The sequence below is a fragment of the Oryctolagus cuniculus genome, chromosome 11, assembly GCF_051225735.1.
Source record: "Oryctolagus cuniculus isolate XC-2025 breed Fujian yellow rabbit chromosome 11, ASM5122573v1, whole genome shotgun sequence".
NCBI classification, from domain to species: domain Eukaryota; kingdom Metazoa; phylum Chordata; class Mammalia; order Lagomorpha; family Leporidae; genus Oryctolagus; species Oryctolagus cuniculus.
In genome coordinates this window covers 13042132-13061147 of record NC_142877.1, presented here as the reverse complement: position 1 = coordinate 13061147, position 19016 = coordinate 13042132, and the positions used below count along the sequence as shown (strand labels likewise).

At 61.1% G+C, this 19016-nt stretch overlaps 2 protein-coding genes across 3 annotated transcripts in view; both read right to left on the bottom strand.

Moving 5' to 3' along the window:
• Positions 1-99: 99 nt before the first annotated feature.
• Positions 100-6822, bottom strand: OCSTAMP (osteoclast stimulatory transmembrane protein). The gene is made up of 3 exons (XM_008274788.5): positions 6630-6822; positions 4558-5560; positions 100-1025 (listed from the first exon to the last, which is right to left on the bottom strand). Exons 1-3 carry the CDS (start codon positions 6671-6673, stop codon positions 627-629), a joined length of 1446 nt encoding a protein of 481 aa, XP_008273010.2. The 5' UTR covers positions 6674-6822; the 3' UTR covers positions 100-626.
• Positions 6823-14848: 8026 nt separating this feature from the next.
• SLC13A3 (solute carrier family 13 member 3) overlaps positions 14849-19016 on the bottom strand; it is a 55570-nt gene continuing 51402 nt past the window's right edge. For both annotated transcript variants that reach the window (XM_002721218.6, XM_051844967.3), the window contains exons 12-13: positions 17884-18021; positions 14849-16400 (exon numbers count right to left, since the gene is read on the bottom strand). In XM_002721218.6, the coding sequence (XP_002721264.1) occupies positions 16224-16400; positions 17884-18021 (315 nt within the window). In that variant the 3' untranslated portion in view covers positions 14849-16223. The remainder of the gene's footprint in view (positions 16401-17883; positions 18022-19016) is intronic.

Sequence of the window (19016 nt, the reverse complement as noted above, 5' to 3'; positions counted from 1 at the left end):
TCCGTGCTGCGAAGCCTTCAGCCAGCGGGTAAGGCGGCGGGCGGGAAGACGCCCGCTGGAGGAGGAGCTGTTTCTGCACCTGCCTGCCTCCTCCGCTCTCCCGGGCTTTCCCGCCCGTCTCTCTCCCACGCTGGCCACCTTCCCCCGTGGGAAGCGGCTCACACTGATTCTGATTACAGTCATCACACACAGGCACAGCCTGAGGCCCCGAGAGGTGACGGCACCTACCCGAGGTCACACAGGCAGGCAGCAGAAGGGCCAAGGCGGCAGCTCAGGTCTGGGTGGCCCCAAAGCTCTTGCTGCCGGATGTGAGGGCGATCTGGCTGCGACATCTGTCACCCCATTGATCGCCAGGGTTGATTCGGCTGATCTGACTGGCTAGGCGGGTGTCCCCTTCCTCCCTCACCGCTCCATGTGCGTCCCTCCCGAAGCTGCGCGCTCGGTCGAAGAGGACGACCATCCCCGCTAGAGGAGGACCGGTCTTCGGTCAAGGGTATACGAGTAGCTGCACTCCCCTGCTAGAACCTCCAAACAAGCTCTCAAGGTCCAAAGCTCTTGCTGCCCTCAGCCTCCGCAACCCCATCGGCCCGTGCTTCCTGGAGGCGTGCAGCTGGAGGCCAGCGCGTCTACCCACCGCTGGGGCTTGCAGGTGCGCTGAGCTGTCGGGGGCAAGAGGGAGCTTGCGGGCGCAGCTGCCGGCTTCGGCGCCCGTCGTACGTGCGCTGCAGGCGGGCGTGGAGGTGGCGGGCCCTCCTGGCCTCCTGCGCGGCGAAGAAGGCGGCGGCGGTGGCGTGTCGCAGGCGCCGCGCGTAGGCGTCCAGCAGCACCGTGCAGCCGGCCAGCAGCTGCAGCGCCCCTGCCGCCAGCGCGCCGGCCACGCGGGGGCGCTGCGCGGGCAGCAGGTGGCAGGTACGCGAGGTGAGGCTCAGCTCCCAGCGGAAGGTGTGGTCGGTGGACACCCAGAGGCTCTCCGGCGGCGGCTGGTTGAAGAGGAAGGGGACGAAGTCCAGGACGCTGAACGCAGCCTTCAAAAGGGAGCAAAGGCCAGGTCAGCAGACGGCCGCTCGAGCCACCCCCTGGACGCCAGCTCCAGTGCAGGCGGACCAAGTCTGACTTTCCCTGTTAGCATCTGAGAAATGGGCGCAGAAACAGCCCCTGCTTCTGGGGATTTGGGGAGGACCCCGTGAATCCGGAGCGAATGTCCTTACTGTCCCTACTGCAGGTTTGGAGCAGGACATTCTAGAGAAAACACATGGTGGGGGGGGGCTGAGCCCTTAGTGAATATTTTGGGTAGGCCCCTAGTGCCTCAAATGCGCACAGTGTTATGGGGCCAAGCCCACAGCCACACCCTGCCTTAGACGAGGCTGACCCAGCCAGGTGAGTCCCAGGCTCCGTAGTCCCGGAGCCAGGGAGGTCACGGGTTAACCACGGGGACTCTGGCGCCAGACTGCTGGGGTGCGTCTTGGTTCTGCCCTGGCCTGACCTCAGTAGGGTCCTGGGGACCCACAAGAAATTTTAAATTTTGCTTAAAAACAGAGAGGGAAAAAATGAGCTTTTACGTGGAAGAACATGCTTCCCTATTCTGTTAATATATTCCTGTGCGTTAGCCTGCTGTCATTCATATTTTTCATAGAGGAAAGACCCCAAAAGTCACACACACCTGGGACCCACAGAGTCACTATGCAGCCCTAGTTCTGCCCCCACAGGCTGGAAGAATCGAGGCAGCTTCCCTAAAACGGAGCTGATAATAATTCCTGCCCGGGGGCCCGCACTGTGGTGCAGTAGGCTTTGCCTCCGCCTGCAGCGCCAGCATCCCAAGTGGGCACTGGTTCGAGTCCCGGCTGCTCCTCTTCCGATCCAGCCATGTGCCAAGGCCTGGGAAAGCAGTAGAAGATGGCCGCGTCCTTGGGCCCCTGCACCTGCGTGGAGACCCTGAAGAAGCTTCTGGCTCCTGGCTTTGGATTGGCCCAGCTCTGGCTGTTATGGTCTTTTGGGGAGTGAACCAGGGGATGGAAGACACCTTTCTCTCTGTTTCTCCCTCTCCCTCTCTTTCTCAAATAAGTAAAATCTTTTTTTAAAAAATAATTCCTTCCTGCAAGGATCATGGTGGGAATGAAGTGAACTGTGTGATTTCCTGCCTCTACACAGCTTAACCTCCCTGAAGTCAGGGTGCGTCTCCGAGGCAGCACGGCCGGTAACGGCTGTCCGCAGGCGGGCGTCCCCGTGGCCTGACTGTGCGTGTCGCCGCTTCGATCGGGGAGCACTGTCAGTGCATGGGTGCAGTTTGAGTGCTATTTTCAAATGTCTTCCAAAGGTTCTGCTTTAGAAGCGAATGCTGGGTCCGGTGTTGTGGCGCAGTGGGTTAAGCTGCTACCTGCGACGCTGGCATCCCGTATCAGAGCGCCGGTTCGAATCCTGGCTGCTCTGCTTCCGATCCAGCTCCCTGCTAATGCTAAAGCATCGGAAAGTGGCCCAAGTGCTTGGGCCCCTGCACCCACGCGGGAGACCTGGAGGAAGCTCCTGGCTTCACCCTAGCCCAGCCCTGGCTGTTGTGGTCATTTGGGGGAGTGAACCAGCAGACAGAGGATCTCTCTCTCTCTCTCTCTCTGAATTGTTCCATCTTTCTAATAAATATTGAAACAGATCTTAAAAGAAGTGGATGGCTGTTGTGTCCATGGAAATCAAGGGCAGGGGATTGTGTGGTGAGTGGAGCTGCGACCTCGGCCCTCCCTACCTGTGGCTTCCACGTGCATGGAAAACACCCGGGGAAAAGTGAGACCGGTGTGAGCTGTGGCGTCAGACCTGCGAAGCTGCTCTCTGCCCTGAACACGGACGTCACGTTTTCCTGGCGTTATTCCCTACACGGAACAGTCTAGAACAGTCTAGCACCGACTCCCACGCCATCTCCATGGCATTCAGTTTTGTAAGTGACCTATGGATGATCTCAGGTATACAGGAGGACGTGCACGGGCTACGTGCAAATCCTGTACCGTTTCATAAAAGGGAGCTGCGCGGCTGTGGATCTGGGCGCCCACGGTTCTGAGGCGTGACTGACGCACTTTTTGAGCGGTGACGTTTTTGCCTGTTTCCTTGCGAAACAGTAAGCTACACAGGGGGCTCGTGCAGGACAGAGTGTGTGGTCCCTGACCCACGTGCCCACGGGTGGCCTGCCATAGCCCGAATGGGTCAGCTGAAGTAGGAGAAATCCCCAAAGCTCTCGCCAAAGATGAGCCAAGGGCAAGGCGCCGAGGAGTGGGCGTGGCCTGTGCGTGCTTCCCTGCAGGAGCAGAACGCCAGCCGAGAGGGTGCCCGCAGCTCGGGAGAAAATGCTGGAAACGGGCTGGCGTGCGGGGCACTGGTAAAGCCACCACCTATGACACCGGCATCCCATAGGAGTACCGGTTCGAGTCCCTGCTGCTCCACTTCCGATCCAGCTCCCTACTGATGCGTCTGGGAAGGCAGTGGAAGATGGCCCAAGTGCCTGGGCTCCTGCCACCCATGTAGGAGACCTGGTTGGAGTTCTAGGCTCCTGGCTTCAGCCTGCCCCAGAGAGGCAGTGTGCCCCCACAGAGCACTGCCTGCCACGCCCACCGCTGGTTCCTGCAGTGAGGAGCCCACCCCACAGCACCTTCCAAGCACACACTGGGTGTGGCTGAAGAAGAAATTCACAAACCAACGTGTACCCTCATCCCCTACCGATGATGTTCTAGTATATTCTCTCTCTCTCTCTCCCTCCCTCTCTCTCGCTCTCTCACTCTCTCTCTCTATATATATATATATACACACACACATATGGCTATGATACTCCCCACTGAGTAAGTTGAATTCATGTGGTTTGAAGACCGCTTTCCTAGTATTTAATAGGTACTTAATAAACATGTTATTAATGCTGTTACCTAAGGTATTAAACTTGGGTATACTTTTTGGCTTTTGGGTGGGATCTATTAAGATAAACAATGAAAAGAGGTGTGGCCAAAGCCACACTTTGTTGCCCTACCAGCAGGAAGATGGGAAATGTGTTGTGTGGTATCATTAGAATGGGAAGATGTTAGGGCTTGGGGGCTGCACAGTCCCTGTTGCTAGAGCTGCCAAGGGCAATACATAAATGGCGGTGCTGCGTTCCAATAAAGCTTTATTTACAAAACCAGGAAGCCAGCTGGACTTGCGCTGGGGGCTGCAGCGGGCTGAGTCATGATGGAGCCCATGCCTGGGCCTCCTGCAGTTGGACACGCACAGACACATGCCGTGAGGAATAGCCGCTGTCTACGAAACACCTGTGCTCCCCAGGGAGGTTGCTGGGTACCTGTGCAGACTCATCATCGCCTCATAGGGAGAACTGATCTGACTTGCATGAAGGAGGAAAACGAAGGTGGCACACAGTGGCCTTGAAGCGTCCGCACCACAGCTGGGGAGCACAGGCACATGGCTGTTCTAACCTGAGCCCCGGGGCCCACAGCTCTACCTGGGCCCAGCAAGCTGCCGTTGCAGTCAAGGATTCGGCAAGCCCCACCCCCTTCCTCCAAGAGCTGACTCCACCCCCAGCTTCCCATCACTTACGTCATACTTGACGCTCAGTGTGATGGGCACCGTGGACAAATTCTGGGCCCAGTCCACAGCCACCTGTGCCAGGAGGAAGGTCACGTGGTCTGTGGCCACCGTCACTGCCGTAGCCACCAGGAGCAGGGCGGGCAGCCCCAGCTTCAGGGCGCAGTGCAGCAGCTCCTCCCGGGACAGCTTTGGCCGGCCTGTCTGGAGCAGCCAGCTCGGGGGAGGGTTCAGCAGGTGCGTGGCCCCCGCCTGCGCCAGCCGCTCGGTCAGCTGGTGGGTGGCATAGGTGTTGTCGAACTGCAGGTCCGTCAGGTAGCGATGGAGGTACCAGGCTGCATCCAGCAGAAGACCCATCAGGAACAGCGCGGTGACCACCCGCTGGGTCCCCAGCATCACTGCCCGGGCCAGGGACTCCAGGCCAGCGAAGTCGTCCAGGAGCTGCTGAGTCGCCCTGAGCAGGTGAAGCCGGAAGGCAGAGCCATTGCCCTGCGCCTCCACGGTCAGGCCCCGGTCGGCCACGGCGGCTGCAGAACCCAAGGCCTTGGACGCCGCATGCAGCTGGTGAGTGACATTGAGCAGACTCTCCAGGGAGCCCTCGGTGACGCATCTTAGCACCTGCCCGGCTGCGCCTACATTGGCCAAGACGTTTGGCACCACAGCAACGGCTAAGGTGGCCGTGCTGTAGGACAGGAGGAGCCGGCGGCCCTGGCCTGTGCCCAGGGTGGGCACGCTGAGTGCAAACAGGCAGCGAAGTGGGGGCACCAGGCCCAGGCCCAGGAAGACCAGGAGGCCACACACGGTGGCCACCACGGCCGAGGGTCCCAGAGGGTAGAGCAGCGAGGTCACCAGCCAGTGATGGGCCAGACCAGCGACAGCCACAGCTAGGGAGCCACACAGGAGGAGCTGGGTCAGCAGCTGGCCACAGCTGGCTGGGATAGGCTGGGAGAATGCGCCCCAGGCGGCCGGCAGCGGGGAGAGGACCTTGCAGACCCCCAAGTGCCAGAGCCTCCACCTGCACACAAGGAAACCAGGGAGAGCCTCCATCAGGAGAGGTGGGTCGCCTACCCGCAGGCTCCACCCTTCCAGCCAAGGGGCAGGCAGTTTCCCGGGAGGGCCAATCAGGGTCATCCGCTCTACACCCATGTGACACAAGCTGAGCCAATCAGAGAGAGCCTTCCCCAGGGTGGTCCCAACTGGAGATGTTAGGGAGGAGCCCAGTTTCCATGCAGTTCCTGAGCACGTGTGGACGAAGGCCTGGCCCCACCCACAGCACGGGAGAATCACGGAGCGAGACACGCAGACGGGCGTGCTGTGTTTGCATTCACGGTCTTGGGCTCTGCGATTCAGGGTATCCCCGTCTCCTGCGGAGTGCAGGCCTCCGCTCTGACTCTAGGGTAGACCAGTTGGTCCCTGAGGAATTCTCTCTCATTCTGATGCTGTCGTCCATCAAACCCGTGGTAAGCAGCTGCTATGCACCAGCCCTTGGCGGGGCAGGAATGCCCGCTGCACACAGCCATCCCTGCCTCTGCAGAGCTGCCCTGAGGAGCGCTGGCAGGGGGCAGGGGGAGGAGGGAGGGCCAGGCCATCAAGACTCGCAGGTGGGTGGCCTGTGGAAGTCAGAGACGACCGTGGGGGGTTGTGCGTGAGCACCAGGTGCCGCTTCCTGAGGGCGAGCTCTGTGGTCGCGGCAGGGCTGAGCGGAAGTGGGAGAGGAGGCCCTCATGTTGGAACTCACAAGCTAGGATGCCAGTTCAGTTAGTGGAACAGCGCTAAGCCAGTCCCCTGTCACGTCAGGAGGCGGGCTCTGGCTGGGTACGCTAATGACAGCCAGTCAGCTGAGCTCACGCCACGCCCTGGGCCAGGGTCTTCTCATTCAAGTCTCAAGGAGACTCCGTGACATCACTGTTATTCCCATTTCACAGATGGGGAAACTGAGGCTCAGGGAAGTGAGGATTTACCCAAGGTCACACAGCCAGGTGGTGGCACAACTTGAGATCTGGTCTCAGCCATCACAACTCACTGACCCCCCCACCCCACCATTTTCTTGCCTGTGGCCCTCGGTGTGGAGTCCCCAGACCTACCCAATCCGGACGAGGTGCTCAGCGGCTCCCCGGGGGCTCTTCATGGCCGCTGGGTGGCAGTGGCTCCAGGCAGGTGGGTCCTGGCAGCCGCGGCAGGTGGAGAGGAAGTGGGGGGACGGCTGGGACTTGGGGAACCTTGCTGCTTCTGCTTTTCCACCCTTTAATGAATCCCTCCAGGCTGCCTGTTCCGCCCCGCCAGGGGCCTCCTCCCAGAGGGTGGGGCGAGCTGCCTCATCCTCTCCCCCAGGCAGGGGCGGAGGAAGGTGTGGGAGGAGAGAAAGCTCCTTCCCGAAACCTTTCTGATTCTGATAACAGGAAGGGAGACTTCACCCATTTTACAGAGCAGGAAACTGAGGCTCAGAGGAGCCGTTAGCTCATTAGCCAGAACCCCCAAGTTCTTTTTTTTAAAAAAAGATTTATTTATTTTATTTGAAAATCAGAGTTACACAGAGAGAGGAGAGGCAGAGAGAGAGAGAGAGGTCTTCCATCCAATCTTTCACTCCCCAGATGGCCACAACAGCTAGAGCTGCACCGATCCGAAGCCAGGAGCCAGGAGCTTCTTCCGGCTCTCCCACGTGGGTGCAGGGGCCCAAAGACTTGGGCCATCCTCCACTGCTTTCCCAGGCCACAGCGGAGAGCTGGATTGGAAGAGGAGCAGCCGGGACTAGAACCGGCTCCATATGGGATGCCAGCGTTTCAGGCCAGGGTGTTAACCCACTGCACCACAGTGCCGGCCTCCATGAACCCCTAAGTCCTGTGCCCCCAGGGGAGCCTGCCCCCTCGCTTGGGGTGTGGGAACAGTGGCTCTGGCCCCTCTCTCTGGCCCCTGTGTAACCTGGCTTCAGATGGCAGCCCTGCCCCACCAAGCTGGGTGCCCTTGGCCAGTGGCCTCAGCTGTCAGTGTTCCTTCCTCTGATGCAAAGGCTGAAAGAAAGGAAAATGAAGCGCCTGCGGAAAGGAATGGAGCCGCTCCTAGCAGCCCTGAGCACGCCCTGGAGGGAGCCCAGGATCTCGCGTGAGCGCGCCCTGGAGGGAGCCCAGGATCTCACCAGAGCGCGCCTTGGAGGGAGCCCAGGATCTCATGGGAGCACACCTTGGAGGGAGCCCAGGATCTCACCAGAGCGCACCCTGGAGGGAGCCCAGGATCTCGCGCGAGCGCTCCCTGGAGGGAGCCCAGGATCTCATGGGAGCACACCTTGGAGGGAGCCCAGGATCTCACGCGAGCTCACCCTGGAGGGAGCCCAGGATCTCACGCTATGAAGCCCTGATACCCAGAGCCCTTACAGCTGGTCCCAGCCCCCCACCCCCACCCCCAAGCAAGGCACCTGGGGGAATCCTCTTGCCAGCTTTTGTCTGCAGACACTGGCTAATGCAACCTGGGGAGGAAGTCCACAGCCAGCAAGCCCCCTGTCCAGGAGGAGGGGGTGGGGAAGGAGGACCAGGCGGGGAGAACTGGACTCCATTCCCTTAGGGCCACGGTCCCAGTGCAGACGGCACGCTCAGCCTGTCGCAGAACACTGGGGCGATGAGGCCGGGTTCCTGCCCTGGTGTCAGTGACGATTTACTTACGAGACCGGATATAGCAGGGAGAGCAGAAGTGGAGTTTTATTTAAGTGAGAAGAAGATTCGGAGCAAGCGCAGGTGCCAGCAGAGAGCGAGCAAGCCACTGCCGTCTCGCGGTCTGGGGGCATTTGCACGTCCTGGCCACGTTGTCTCCAAGGAGCAAAGGCCGTAGCTGCACATCGGCTCAAAGGGGCCCTTTCCAAGTGGCTTCTGTGCAAAGCCCCTCGGCAAATATTTGCTGCAAGGGCCGGCATTCTGTTCTGTTGAGCGCTGGGGAGGCGCTGCGGGGCAGCCATGGTCTGGCCTGCTCTGAGTCCCGGCTTCCTCCAGCCCCTTCCTGCACCGCCCGTCTGGCCTGCCAGGTGCATTCACTCCACTAAGCCATGTGACCTTGCCTGCCTCGGACAGAGTGACCAGAAACTCTCTCTCTCCTCCCCCCCACCCTCAATTTCCATCTGGAGAGGTGCCCAGCCCCTTTCAACCGTGCTACCTTGCTCACTGCTGTCTGTCTGCTTAAATTCTCTCTTGCACAAAGACACGCAGCCCTACACCACTCATCTCTGCTAACAGACCCCTTCCCCCCTCCACCGTGTGCCTTTCACATACGATTATGGTCACAGCTTGCAAACAGGCCCCCAGCGATGGCAGTGAGCTCTTACTGTGAGCTTACTACCAGCATATCAGGTGCACTCCGACAGTCACGGTCAGCGTCATGGAGCCCTTCCCTCCCCTGCTCCCTCTGCAGCCCAGAGAACTGAGAACCACAGAGGGAAGTCACCTGACCTCGTCACTGGCCTGGCAAGTGGCACAGCCGTGGTTCATGCCCAGCGGGCTGCCCCAGGGGACACCAGGTGGTTCCTGGGCTCCCCCTGCTCAGAGCCAGGTACCTCAGGATTCTCTGCTACCGCACACGTCCTGTGTGCGCCCCCTGCTGGGCCACTGCCCTGCAGGGCCTCCCAGGCTGTTCTGAGGAGTTCCTGCCTGGACAGCAGCTCCTTGACCCCCAGCGCCTCGGTGCCCCGTCACTGCCCGCACGCCTCCCCCTCCCCCGGGAGGTCTCCCTTGGCCCCTCGGTTCCCACACTCTGAAAAAAGGACCAGAGAGCCGCACAGCGAGGTGAACTCCAGACTGCCTGGCATCTTGCCTAATAAGGACACACTGCTCAGGCCCGGATAGAGGAAGTGACATACTGCTGGTTGCACAAGGACTGGACGAGGGAGCACCTATAGCAGAGGCCTCAGGGGGTCTAACACCCTTCCCAGCCCTCCAGCCACACCAGCCGCCAGCCAGCCACAGCTGCCTTGTCTCGGCGGAACTCGGAACTCGGACCATGGCGCAAACCACAAGTGGCAAACTCACCTGCCTGTGGGGCCCAGTGGACGCCTCCATGAGCTGCAAAGCCCTGTGCCCAGGGCAGCTGCCCCTCAGCTCCGGCCCAGAGGTCCCAGATTTTCCAAAGATGGCAGCCATCTCCCTTTCAGTGTGAAGTACCCACATTTTGGGGCCCGTGCTGTGGCATAGTGGGTAATGCCGCCATCTGCAGTGCTGGCATCCCAAATGGACCCCGGTTCAAGTCCTGACTGCTCCTCTTCTGATCCAGCTCTCTGCTATGGCCTGGGAAAGCAGTAGAAGGTGCCCCAAGTGCTTGGGCCCCTGCACCTGCCCAGGTGGGGAGGGTGCGCAGGGCCCGGGCGTCCATCTGCTGCTGGCAGGACACTCTGACACTCTGCAGACCTTGTCTTATGGCGCAGGATGCACACGTTCAGAGAGGGACAGTGTCTTGCCTAAGGTCACCCAGCATGATAGGTGGCAAAGCTAGCACTGGACCTGCTGCCTCCAGCCAGGGCCGCCGCAGCTCTGGGGAATGGCTGTGCCACTCCCTGCAGCCCCGAGGCCTCCTACAGAGGTGGCAGATGGGTGGCCCTGGCGCTCTGTGGCCTGTTAAGACCCCAGTTATCTTTCACTTATAAAAAACGCCAGCCTGAGGATGAGCCCGTAGCCTAGCAATGAGGATGCCTGTCCCACATCGCGCACCTGGGATCCGGCTCCCAACTCCAACCACTCGTCAGTGTGAACCCCGGGGGACAGCAGGTGACAGCTCAAGGGCTGGGGTCACTGATGCCCACGGGGGTACCTGGCTTCAGCCCAGTCCAGCCCCAAACTCTGCCAGCATTTTGGAGATTTCTTTCTCTCTCTCTCTTTTTGTCTGTCTCTGTCTTGAATAAATTTTAAAAATGAAGTACTGGCTTTAAACATGCGGGTTTTTAAAGATTTATTTATTTATTTGAAAGAATTACACAGAGAGAGAAGGAGAGGCAGAGAGAGAGAGAGAGAGAGAGGGAGAGAGAGAGAGAGAGAGGTCTTCCATGCGCTGGTTCACTCCCCAGATGGCCGCAACAGCTGGAGCTATGCTCATCCAAAACCAGGAGCCAGGAGCTTCTTCCTGGTCTCCCACGCGGGTGCAGGGGCCCAAGCACTTGGGGCGCCTTCTACTTCTACATCCAGATTCCGACCTGTGAATCATCAGAGACGGGCAGCCTGGCCGAGGGGGATTTCTGGGTAAAGGACTCAGAGCCATGAGACAGAGGGGAAGAGGAAGTCACAGCCCCCAGACCTCCTGCCCAGCTGGGTCTGCGAGCAGCAGGGGTCCACAGGAAATGAGTGTCACTGCCTGCTTTGCGGGGCTGTGGTCATTTGTTTTCATTTTATTTGAAAGGCAGACACGCATGCGCGCGCACACACACCCCCCCACACGCACACACACACACACACACACGGATGTTCCATTCGCTGCTTCCCTCCCCAGATGCCCACAACAGCCAGGGCTGGGCCAGGCCAAAGTCAGGAGCCAGGAGCTCCGTCCGGGTCTCCCACGTGGAAGCCAGGGGCCCCAGGACTTGAGGCTTTGCCCGCGGCTTCCCTGGGTGTGCACTGGCAGGCAGCTGGGTTGGAAGCACAAGAACCAGCACGCGCGGCCACCTGGGTGTGGGATGCAGGAGTCCCAGCCGCTGCCTTAACTGCTGCGGCCAGTGCCCGCCTCTCCGTGGACGTCGCCGCTGCCTGGGCGTCGCACACTGCAGTCGGCTGGAGGCGGCTGCGCACACTCCTGGCTGGAAGCAGGGTGTGAGCCTCCCATGTGAGCTCCGTAGTTGAAACATTTCTAAGAACCATGTTTTTTAAATTCAGTGTGCATTTTATGCTTACGGCTCATCTCAATTCGGACCAACCGCACCATGAGTGTTCCAGAGCCACACAGAGCAAGGGGCGGCTGCGTGGTCCAGGGCAGCTGTAGACCACTCCCGGCATCACAGAGAGTTCCGCGGCTCCGTGCTGCCCCAGGCAGTTAGCACTGACGACCACTACCGCGGAGATGGACCTCCCTGATGCCCTCACAGGCCAGAGAGGAAGGAAGTGGACAGACAGCGCCGGTGTGAGACATTGAGGAGCGGTGGGGACTGCGGCAAGTGACAGAATCCATGTTCCAACTAGTTAGGCCCCTCCCCCTGCCTATTCCGCTCCAAGCTGTTATCGCCACATGGCCAAGCAGCTCTGCTATTGCTTGATCTTCCAGAACCTCCTGCTCCAACAGCAGCAGACACACAGATTCGCGTGTGAAATCGGAGTGATACACATTAGCCAGAAGTTCACAGTCTACACGCCCAGGGGAGGGCAAGCGTGCCGAGGAGACAGGACGCCGGGCGGGGGCCCCATGGCAAGCTGCTGTCTGCCTCTCCAGGCCTGCTTCCCACCTGCTCCCCCTCCCACCAGGGGGGAGGCGGGCCAGGTGTGGCTGCCTCCGAGACCCCCTTGCCTCCTGGCTTCTGTTGGTGGCACCCCAAAACCTTATGTGCCAGCCTGGCTGGGCCCTGGTGCCCGGATAGTTGGTCAAACGTTATTCTGGATGTTTCTGTGAGCGTGACTCTGGATGAGATAAACCACGACATCCGCTCTCTGTGGTTTCAACTGAGGTCTGAAAATATTAAGCCAAAAATTCCAGAAATCAACGATCGACAAGCTGTAAGTGACTTATCTATTTTTTTTTTCTTTTAAGGAGAAGGTGCTCCCAGGATCCATTCACGGGAAGCTGTATGTGTTTCTTTTCTTTTATTTTCTTTTTTTTAAGATTTATTTTATTTATTTGCAAGATAGAGTTACAGAGAGAGGTAGAGCTAGAGAAAGAAGTCTTCCATCCGCTGGTTCACTCTCCTGATGGCCGCAATGGCCGGAGCTGCTCCGATTCGAAGCCAGGAGCCAGAAGCTTCTTCTGGGTCTCCCACGTGGGTGCAGGGGCCCAAGGACTTGGGCCATCTTCCACTGCTTTCCCAGGCCACAGCAGAGAGCTGGATTGGAAGAGGAGCAGCCGGGACTCGAACCGGCACCCATATGGGATGCTGGCACTTCAGGCCAAGGTGTTAACCCACTGCACCACAGCGCCAGCCCCTGTAAGTAACTTCTTATGATGGGTCTTGTTATAATCGGTCCATGTGATGATCGATGGGTCGGTGTCCGTCTCCCACTGTGCGTAATTTATAAATAAAACTTTATCACGGGTATGGGTATGGGTGAGGGCCTTGGTGTCAGATACCTGCTGAGGGGGGTGCTGGATAAGGAGGTGCTGCTGTGTGCACCCACATCCTGGCTGCCTCCAGCAGGAGGGTGGAGGGAGGGGCGAGGCCGACCCAGGGGGCTCCTTCCCGTGTGCCTGGCTGGTTGCTGTCTGGGGCTCCTCCCTGGGTCTCAGGCCCTGCCCGGTCCACGTCCCGGGGTCTCCCCCCACTGCCATTCTCTGTAGCAAGCTCCGCCCCCGGGGGCCAGGCCGTGTGCTCCTTCCTGGTGTTGTCCTTGGTCAGACGAAACCACCACAGAAAGCAGTGCACAGGGTGGCTGTCGTGACCCTGTTGGGGCCCCGGCCAGGCGCCACCACGGCTCTCTGGAGTCCATCCTTTCTTTAGCCACCGTCACTGCCTCCGTGCCTCTGCCCCTGACTCCGTTGCTCACCCACGATGGCCCACGCGTGAGGTGACCCAGCTGTAGCCATGGCCTCTCCCGCTACCCCACCCCCGACATTCTACCCAAAACTCCCAGATGCCACAGCGGCTCTTGGGGAACGTGGAGAGCAAGCCCTGGGGACCGTGCAGTGGCCTGCCCCGTACCAGCAGAGCCCGGGCCACACCCCCCGCCCCCAGCCCTCCTTGCCCCTGCCCAGGTCCGGCCAGTCTTCTCGGCTGTGCCTGATCCTAAGCCAGCAGGCGTCGGTGCGTCCTCGCAACCTCCACAGCCGATGGCTTCCAGAAATGGCGCAGACCACTCCTGCCCTCCCCAAGGGGTGGAGTCTCTTTCCCTCCCCTTGCACCCGCTGCACCCCGACGCTGGCTTTGACTGGCAGAATGTGGCCAAGTCGCCGCTCCTCGGCTTCTGCGTCCAGGCCCTCGGCCCCACCTTCTGTCCCCCTTGACGCTGACTGTCCCAGGAAGAGGTCCAGGCTAGACCCCTGGGCGAGCCCCGCAAGGAGGGGTCCTGGAGGGGCACCAGCATGGTGGGCATCCCAGCTCAGGGACCCTGGCTGCACCCCCAGAGCAGGCTCCGAGCCAGCGCTGCGGAGCTGTGTTCGGGAGCGGCCCCGTGCACCGACGCCGCGCTGGGTCTCCAGGTTGTCTCGCAGCCATGGGTGACATAAACAGGTCTCTCTGGCTCCTGTGGCTTCGACACCCGCTCGTCTGCCTCCACTGACCCTGGGCGGCCTGCCGGCTCCCTCACTTCCAGCCTCTGGGAGCACCCGTGCCTCCTTCCCTGAGAGCGGCCAGAGCTCTCCGGGGTCCAGGAGGGAGGGACCCTGGCCGGGTCACTGTGCGGGAGAGGACAGGGTGGGGGTGCTGCTTCTAAAGCGCTCAGCAGAGTCTACCAAGGCCCCGGACAGAGAGCTGCCTGGAGGCACTCCCCAGAACACCCCCCCACACACACACACACACAGCCCGCCCCTGCTGCCACCCACATTGCCATGAGCATCTGGGTGACTTCCGGTCTCAGGCCAAGACCGCCTCCTCAGGGAAGCCCTCCCTGACCACCGGCCAAGTGGCCTCTGAGTCACTTAATCACAGGCTTCATCTTCGTGGCCCGCAGCTGACTCAGAGTCAGCGCGTGCCTTTGTTTACCTCCCGCGGCCGGGGCCGGGGCCAGCGCGGAACAGCGTCTAAATAAACCGCGGAGTGGGCTGCCCGCTCCTGAATCTTCACTCAGCACCTGCTGTGCCCAGAACTGTTCCAGGTTCTGGCGTGACAGCACGGGACAGAATATTGTTTGTCTTTTCGTAAGTTTAGATTCTAGAGGAAGTGAAAGTAAAAATAAGAAAATAAGTAACGCAGTGGTCTAAGTACTAAGAAGAAGCGGAGGAGGAGAGCGAGAGGGCTGCAGAGTAACGAGGGTGACAGAGAGGACGCAGGGGAGGTACCCGGGCAGGGACTGGGGTGGGAGCCAGGCACACCCTTGGGAGTGGTCCAGGCAGCAGGGACAGCATGTGTAAAGGCCCTGGGGCAGAGTTTGAGTCTGTGGCTAGTGGGAAGTCAGAGAGGTCGAGCTGGAGGCACCCCCGCCCCAGGAATTTGGGGCTTTGGCGCTCTCCTGTGTTCGGAGCAGCAAGCACTCTGCGGGGCCAAGGCTGATTATTAACAATCTTTATTTCTTAGCAGTTTTGATCAGAAGTGTTTGAAATCACGAGTCAGCTGTCACAGACCCCGTGGGTTCCTCTGCTGAGCGTGAGCGGAACGGAAGCTCTCCCCTCCCCGCCGCACCACGCCCGGACGGCAGCAGCTGGAACACACCCAGGCCCCCAACACTGTCGCTTCCCACGGACACTGCGTGACCCCCGCCCCCGGGCCCTGGGCCTGCTCTCAGGGAACCGCCCTGACTGTGCCCTTCCGTCCCCGGGTGCTCCTCCTCGGGGAATGTCAGCGCCCCGGGGCGAAGGAAGGGGAAGTGAGGGGTGGGGGGCCTCAGCTGGGGCCTGCCAGACGCTGGTGACTTCCCGAGGGCCTGCAGGTCAGACCCTGGGCTGGTGCCAGGCGCTGTGGGGAGCTCGGGCTTGAGACAGAAGGGATGAGCCCCCAGATCTGCCCAGCTCCAAGCCCTGGGCGCAGGAAGCCGCCCCTGGTTCCTGTCTGGAGAAGGGGGGTCACAATTTGCCAGCCTGAGCCATTGTGTGTCGTGTGCTGTTTCTCTCAATCCTGAAAGAAACGGGGTCCTTGCTAATTAATCCTGCTTAGCACTCGGAGCGCTGGGGGAGGTGCAGGCCAGCGGCTGGGACAAGAAGCAAGCGGCCACCGGCAGGCCACCGCAGGAGGGACCTGGCCGCGGGAGCCACAGGTCACCCGCAAGGCAGCAGGACCCTGGCTTCACCCTAATACCAGGATTATGGCCGCACAGAAGCAGGTGAACAGAACGCCAACCTCATGAGTGGAGACGTCAGCTGGCAGGCGTGGGAGCTCGGAGACCCAGCAAAGAGGTTTGGCACTGTCTCCGCGACCCCAGGAAGCCGCCTCTCCCTCCCCGCTCCCAGGGGTCCCAGCAGGAGTGGAGCCCCACGGCGGCTGCAGAACGGGCACTGAGCACGTGGTGCGGACAGCTGGCGCTCCTGGGCCGGGCATCCAGCCCCACGCCTCTCTCAGGAAGACGCCCTAAGTGGCCAGTGGGGACGCAGCTGTGCCCAGCAGCATGGGTGTCCCCCCCCCATCCCAAGTGTACGAGACGAACGCCCTTCCAGATCCACTGGGCTCAGCTCCGTCCACACCACCTGCGGCTAGAGGCGCTCATTTGCAGGCAGCAGCTCTGGGGGGGATCTGGGCCTGGGACTGCATGAGCAAGGCAGAGAGGTGTCACAGACGATGATCCCGCGGACCCAAGTGGACCCCTGCTGGCCACCCTCGTTTGCTGTGCGCTGGATGACAGAAAAGCATCATCACCCCGCAGGGTCCCAGCAGCAAGGGCGGGGACAGCCCTCTGGGAGGGCCCAGCCCCAAGGGGACTCAGCGGGGGGCCTCAGAGGGTCCGAAAGGTGCTGTTGGCCACGGTGGGCGGCAGCGCCGTGATGTTGGCCACATGGGCGTCTGCCCAGTCTGGGAAGGTGCCCAGCTGGAAGACGGCCTGGGCCCAGGTGTTCATGGCGAGGCTGAGCAGCAGGACGCCCATCACGTTCATCAGGAATCCCGTCCGCACCTGCAACGGAGCCCAGACCCATTGTACAGACGGGGAAACCGAGGCACAGCTCACGGTTCACCCGAGCTCCCACTCTGGGAAATAATGTAGCAGAGCCAGCCAGGCAGGCCGCTCAGTGCCCGGGATCCTCCTGTCTACTCAGCCGAGGCTGTCCCGTCAAGCATGGGGGCCAGGCACTGTGCTGAGAGGTGTCACGGGGCCACGGCATTTAACCACCGGGGCAGCCTCACCAGCACATCATCAACACCTGCTTTACAGAGCGGAGAGCTGAGGCTCAGAGCGGTGGGTTGCAGAGGTCATGCAGGCTGGGGATGACCCTGCTGGGTCAGCAAACCCCGCCCCCGCCCACGCCCACCCTGCAGGTGCCCAGGTGGCCATCCTCGCCTGGGGCAGTGGCATTCTCTTCCGGAAACGCTCACCTCTGTGAGCGGTTGGGAGGAGCCTGCCTGGTCGCCCTCACGCTGCCTTCTGTCCCCCGCGGGCTAACACGCCCCTGCCCTCTGGCTCCTTCCGGTGTGGCAGCTTAGCCCTCCCTGGCCTTGAGCCCACAGGGATGAAGCCGAGCCCTCCTCCCGCCCCGTCTGCTCCTCCCAGGGAACTCTCCCTCCGGTGCTGACCCGCACGCGGGGCCTTGCACCAAGCCCATGGGCACAGCCTCATCCCCGCCACCTGTCGGTGGGAGAATGGAATTGTCCTGCTCACTTCGCAAGGATCTTAGACTCCCTTCCGCGGGGTGCCAGACGGGTCTCTGTGTGCAGAGTGCTGGCAGTTTTTCTCTTTAAATACTCGTGAATTTTTGTTTTCAATCTGAGGTGGACCGAGTAAAACTGTTAAATCAATCTTGCATGGAGGGGCACACCCCGAGGGGAGGCAGGACACCACCGGGAAAGGCGGGGACTGAAGGGGCAGGGGAGTGAGGGCCTCCGCCCCTCCACCCCTCCGCCCGCCCCCTGTGCCAGCCCTGGGCGCCTCTCACCGCCTCTCTTGCTCTTGCTCTCGCTCTTGCTCTCTGCCTCCACCTGTCCCACTGGGCTCTCGCGCCCACATCGTGACCTGGTCAAACTGATCGCCCTTCTCCCGGCACCAGCTCTCTGCAAGCGGGGTTCTCTACATTCATTCCCTGAGCGGCCAGCGGGGAGGGAGGAGGCTGCTGGGGAGGGGGCCAGAGAGGGAGGAGACCTTGTGCTGGCAGCGCTGCGGGGAGGGGCAGGGTCCCCACTCCCTAACTCCCCACATGCGCCTGCTGCTCCTGGTTCTCAAGGCTCTGGGTGCAGAGCCATTGGCCGGATCAGCAGGCAGAGACCAGGGCCTGGGAAAGCATCACTACGGCCAGGTTTGTCTAAGAACCATCCCGGTGCTGGCTCGAAGGAAGGATCCTGTTCACAGATGGGGCAGGGGAGGAACACAGGAGGCCCCCAGATGCCTTGCCCCCAGCAGTGCCCACCCCACCTCACCTGCTGCGGCCAGCAACGCCCACACTCACCATGTCTTTGACCAGCAGGTGTCCCGAGGAGAAGGCGATAGAGTTGGGGGGTGTGGAGACCGGGAGCATGAAGGCGTAGGAGCAGCCGACGGTGCCGGGGATCATCAGGTAGAGTGGGTTCACCCTCAGGCGGATAGCCTGGGCCCAGGGTCGCCACCGGGCGGAGCGATGGACACCCACGCAGGGAGACCCCCACGGGAGAGGGGGACAGTCGGAGAGAGAGCGACACGAGACGCAGAGCCAGAGACAAGAGAGATGGGCAGAGGGACGGAGAGCCACGGAGACAGGGGGTGGGGTGGGGAGAGTGAGCGAGCAGTCAGCAGGGCGACACCAGCAGAGAGAGAGAGAAGCGGGCGAGAAGAGAAGCGAGCAGAGAGAATTTCTGGAGGTTAGCGACACTCGGGGCTGCAGCGCAGTCTGATCGGGGCTGGGCGGGAATGCTTCACCCGGAACCCTGCATGCAAATTGCCAGCAGGGCTCCTGCAACCCCAGATGGCCCCGCGGGCCCCGCCCACTACTGCTGGCTGGCAGGTGCGCATGGTGGGTGGTGACCCCCCAGGTGCGCAGGTCCAAGGAGCGCTCAGAGAACAGGGTTGGGGGCCGGGCTCCCAGTCACAACTCCCCTGCCTGGCCCTTCCGTCAGCCGCACAACCTCACAACCTCACCACCTCAACAGTTGCCTTGGCCTTCTCCTGGGGCCTCGGTGAACGTCAGAGACAGGGTGAGCTCGGGCGAGCGCCCTGTGGCTGCCTTTCCAAGGACTAAGGACGGAGTGGCCCCCTGTCGGCTCCCCGCAGCCGCCCACCTGCTGTTGTGACCTTGCCCAAGGGACAGGCTGACTCCCAGGTCCCGGCGACCGTGTCGCCAGCGCTTCACTCAGACGGGAACGTGGTGGCCCCTCCAGGGAGCGGCCGCAGCCCAAAGTGGGCACATTTTTTCTAGGTGCTCGAGAATACCCTCGTCCTGTGTGAAGTGTGCTGATTCGATGATAAGCAAAACGTACAAGAACGCACCCGTGGCAAATGTCTGTTCTAAAAAGCGGTCCCTTCCAGACTGAAGGGGTGCTGCGCTCCCCGCCCCGCTGGGCCCCTCAGCACCCCCACTTCTCTCAGTGCCCAGGTCCATGTGGCCTT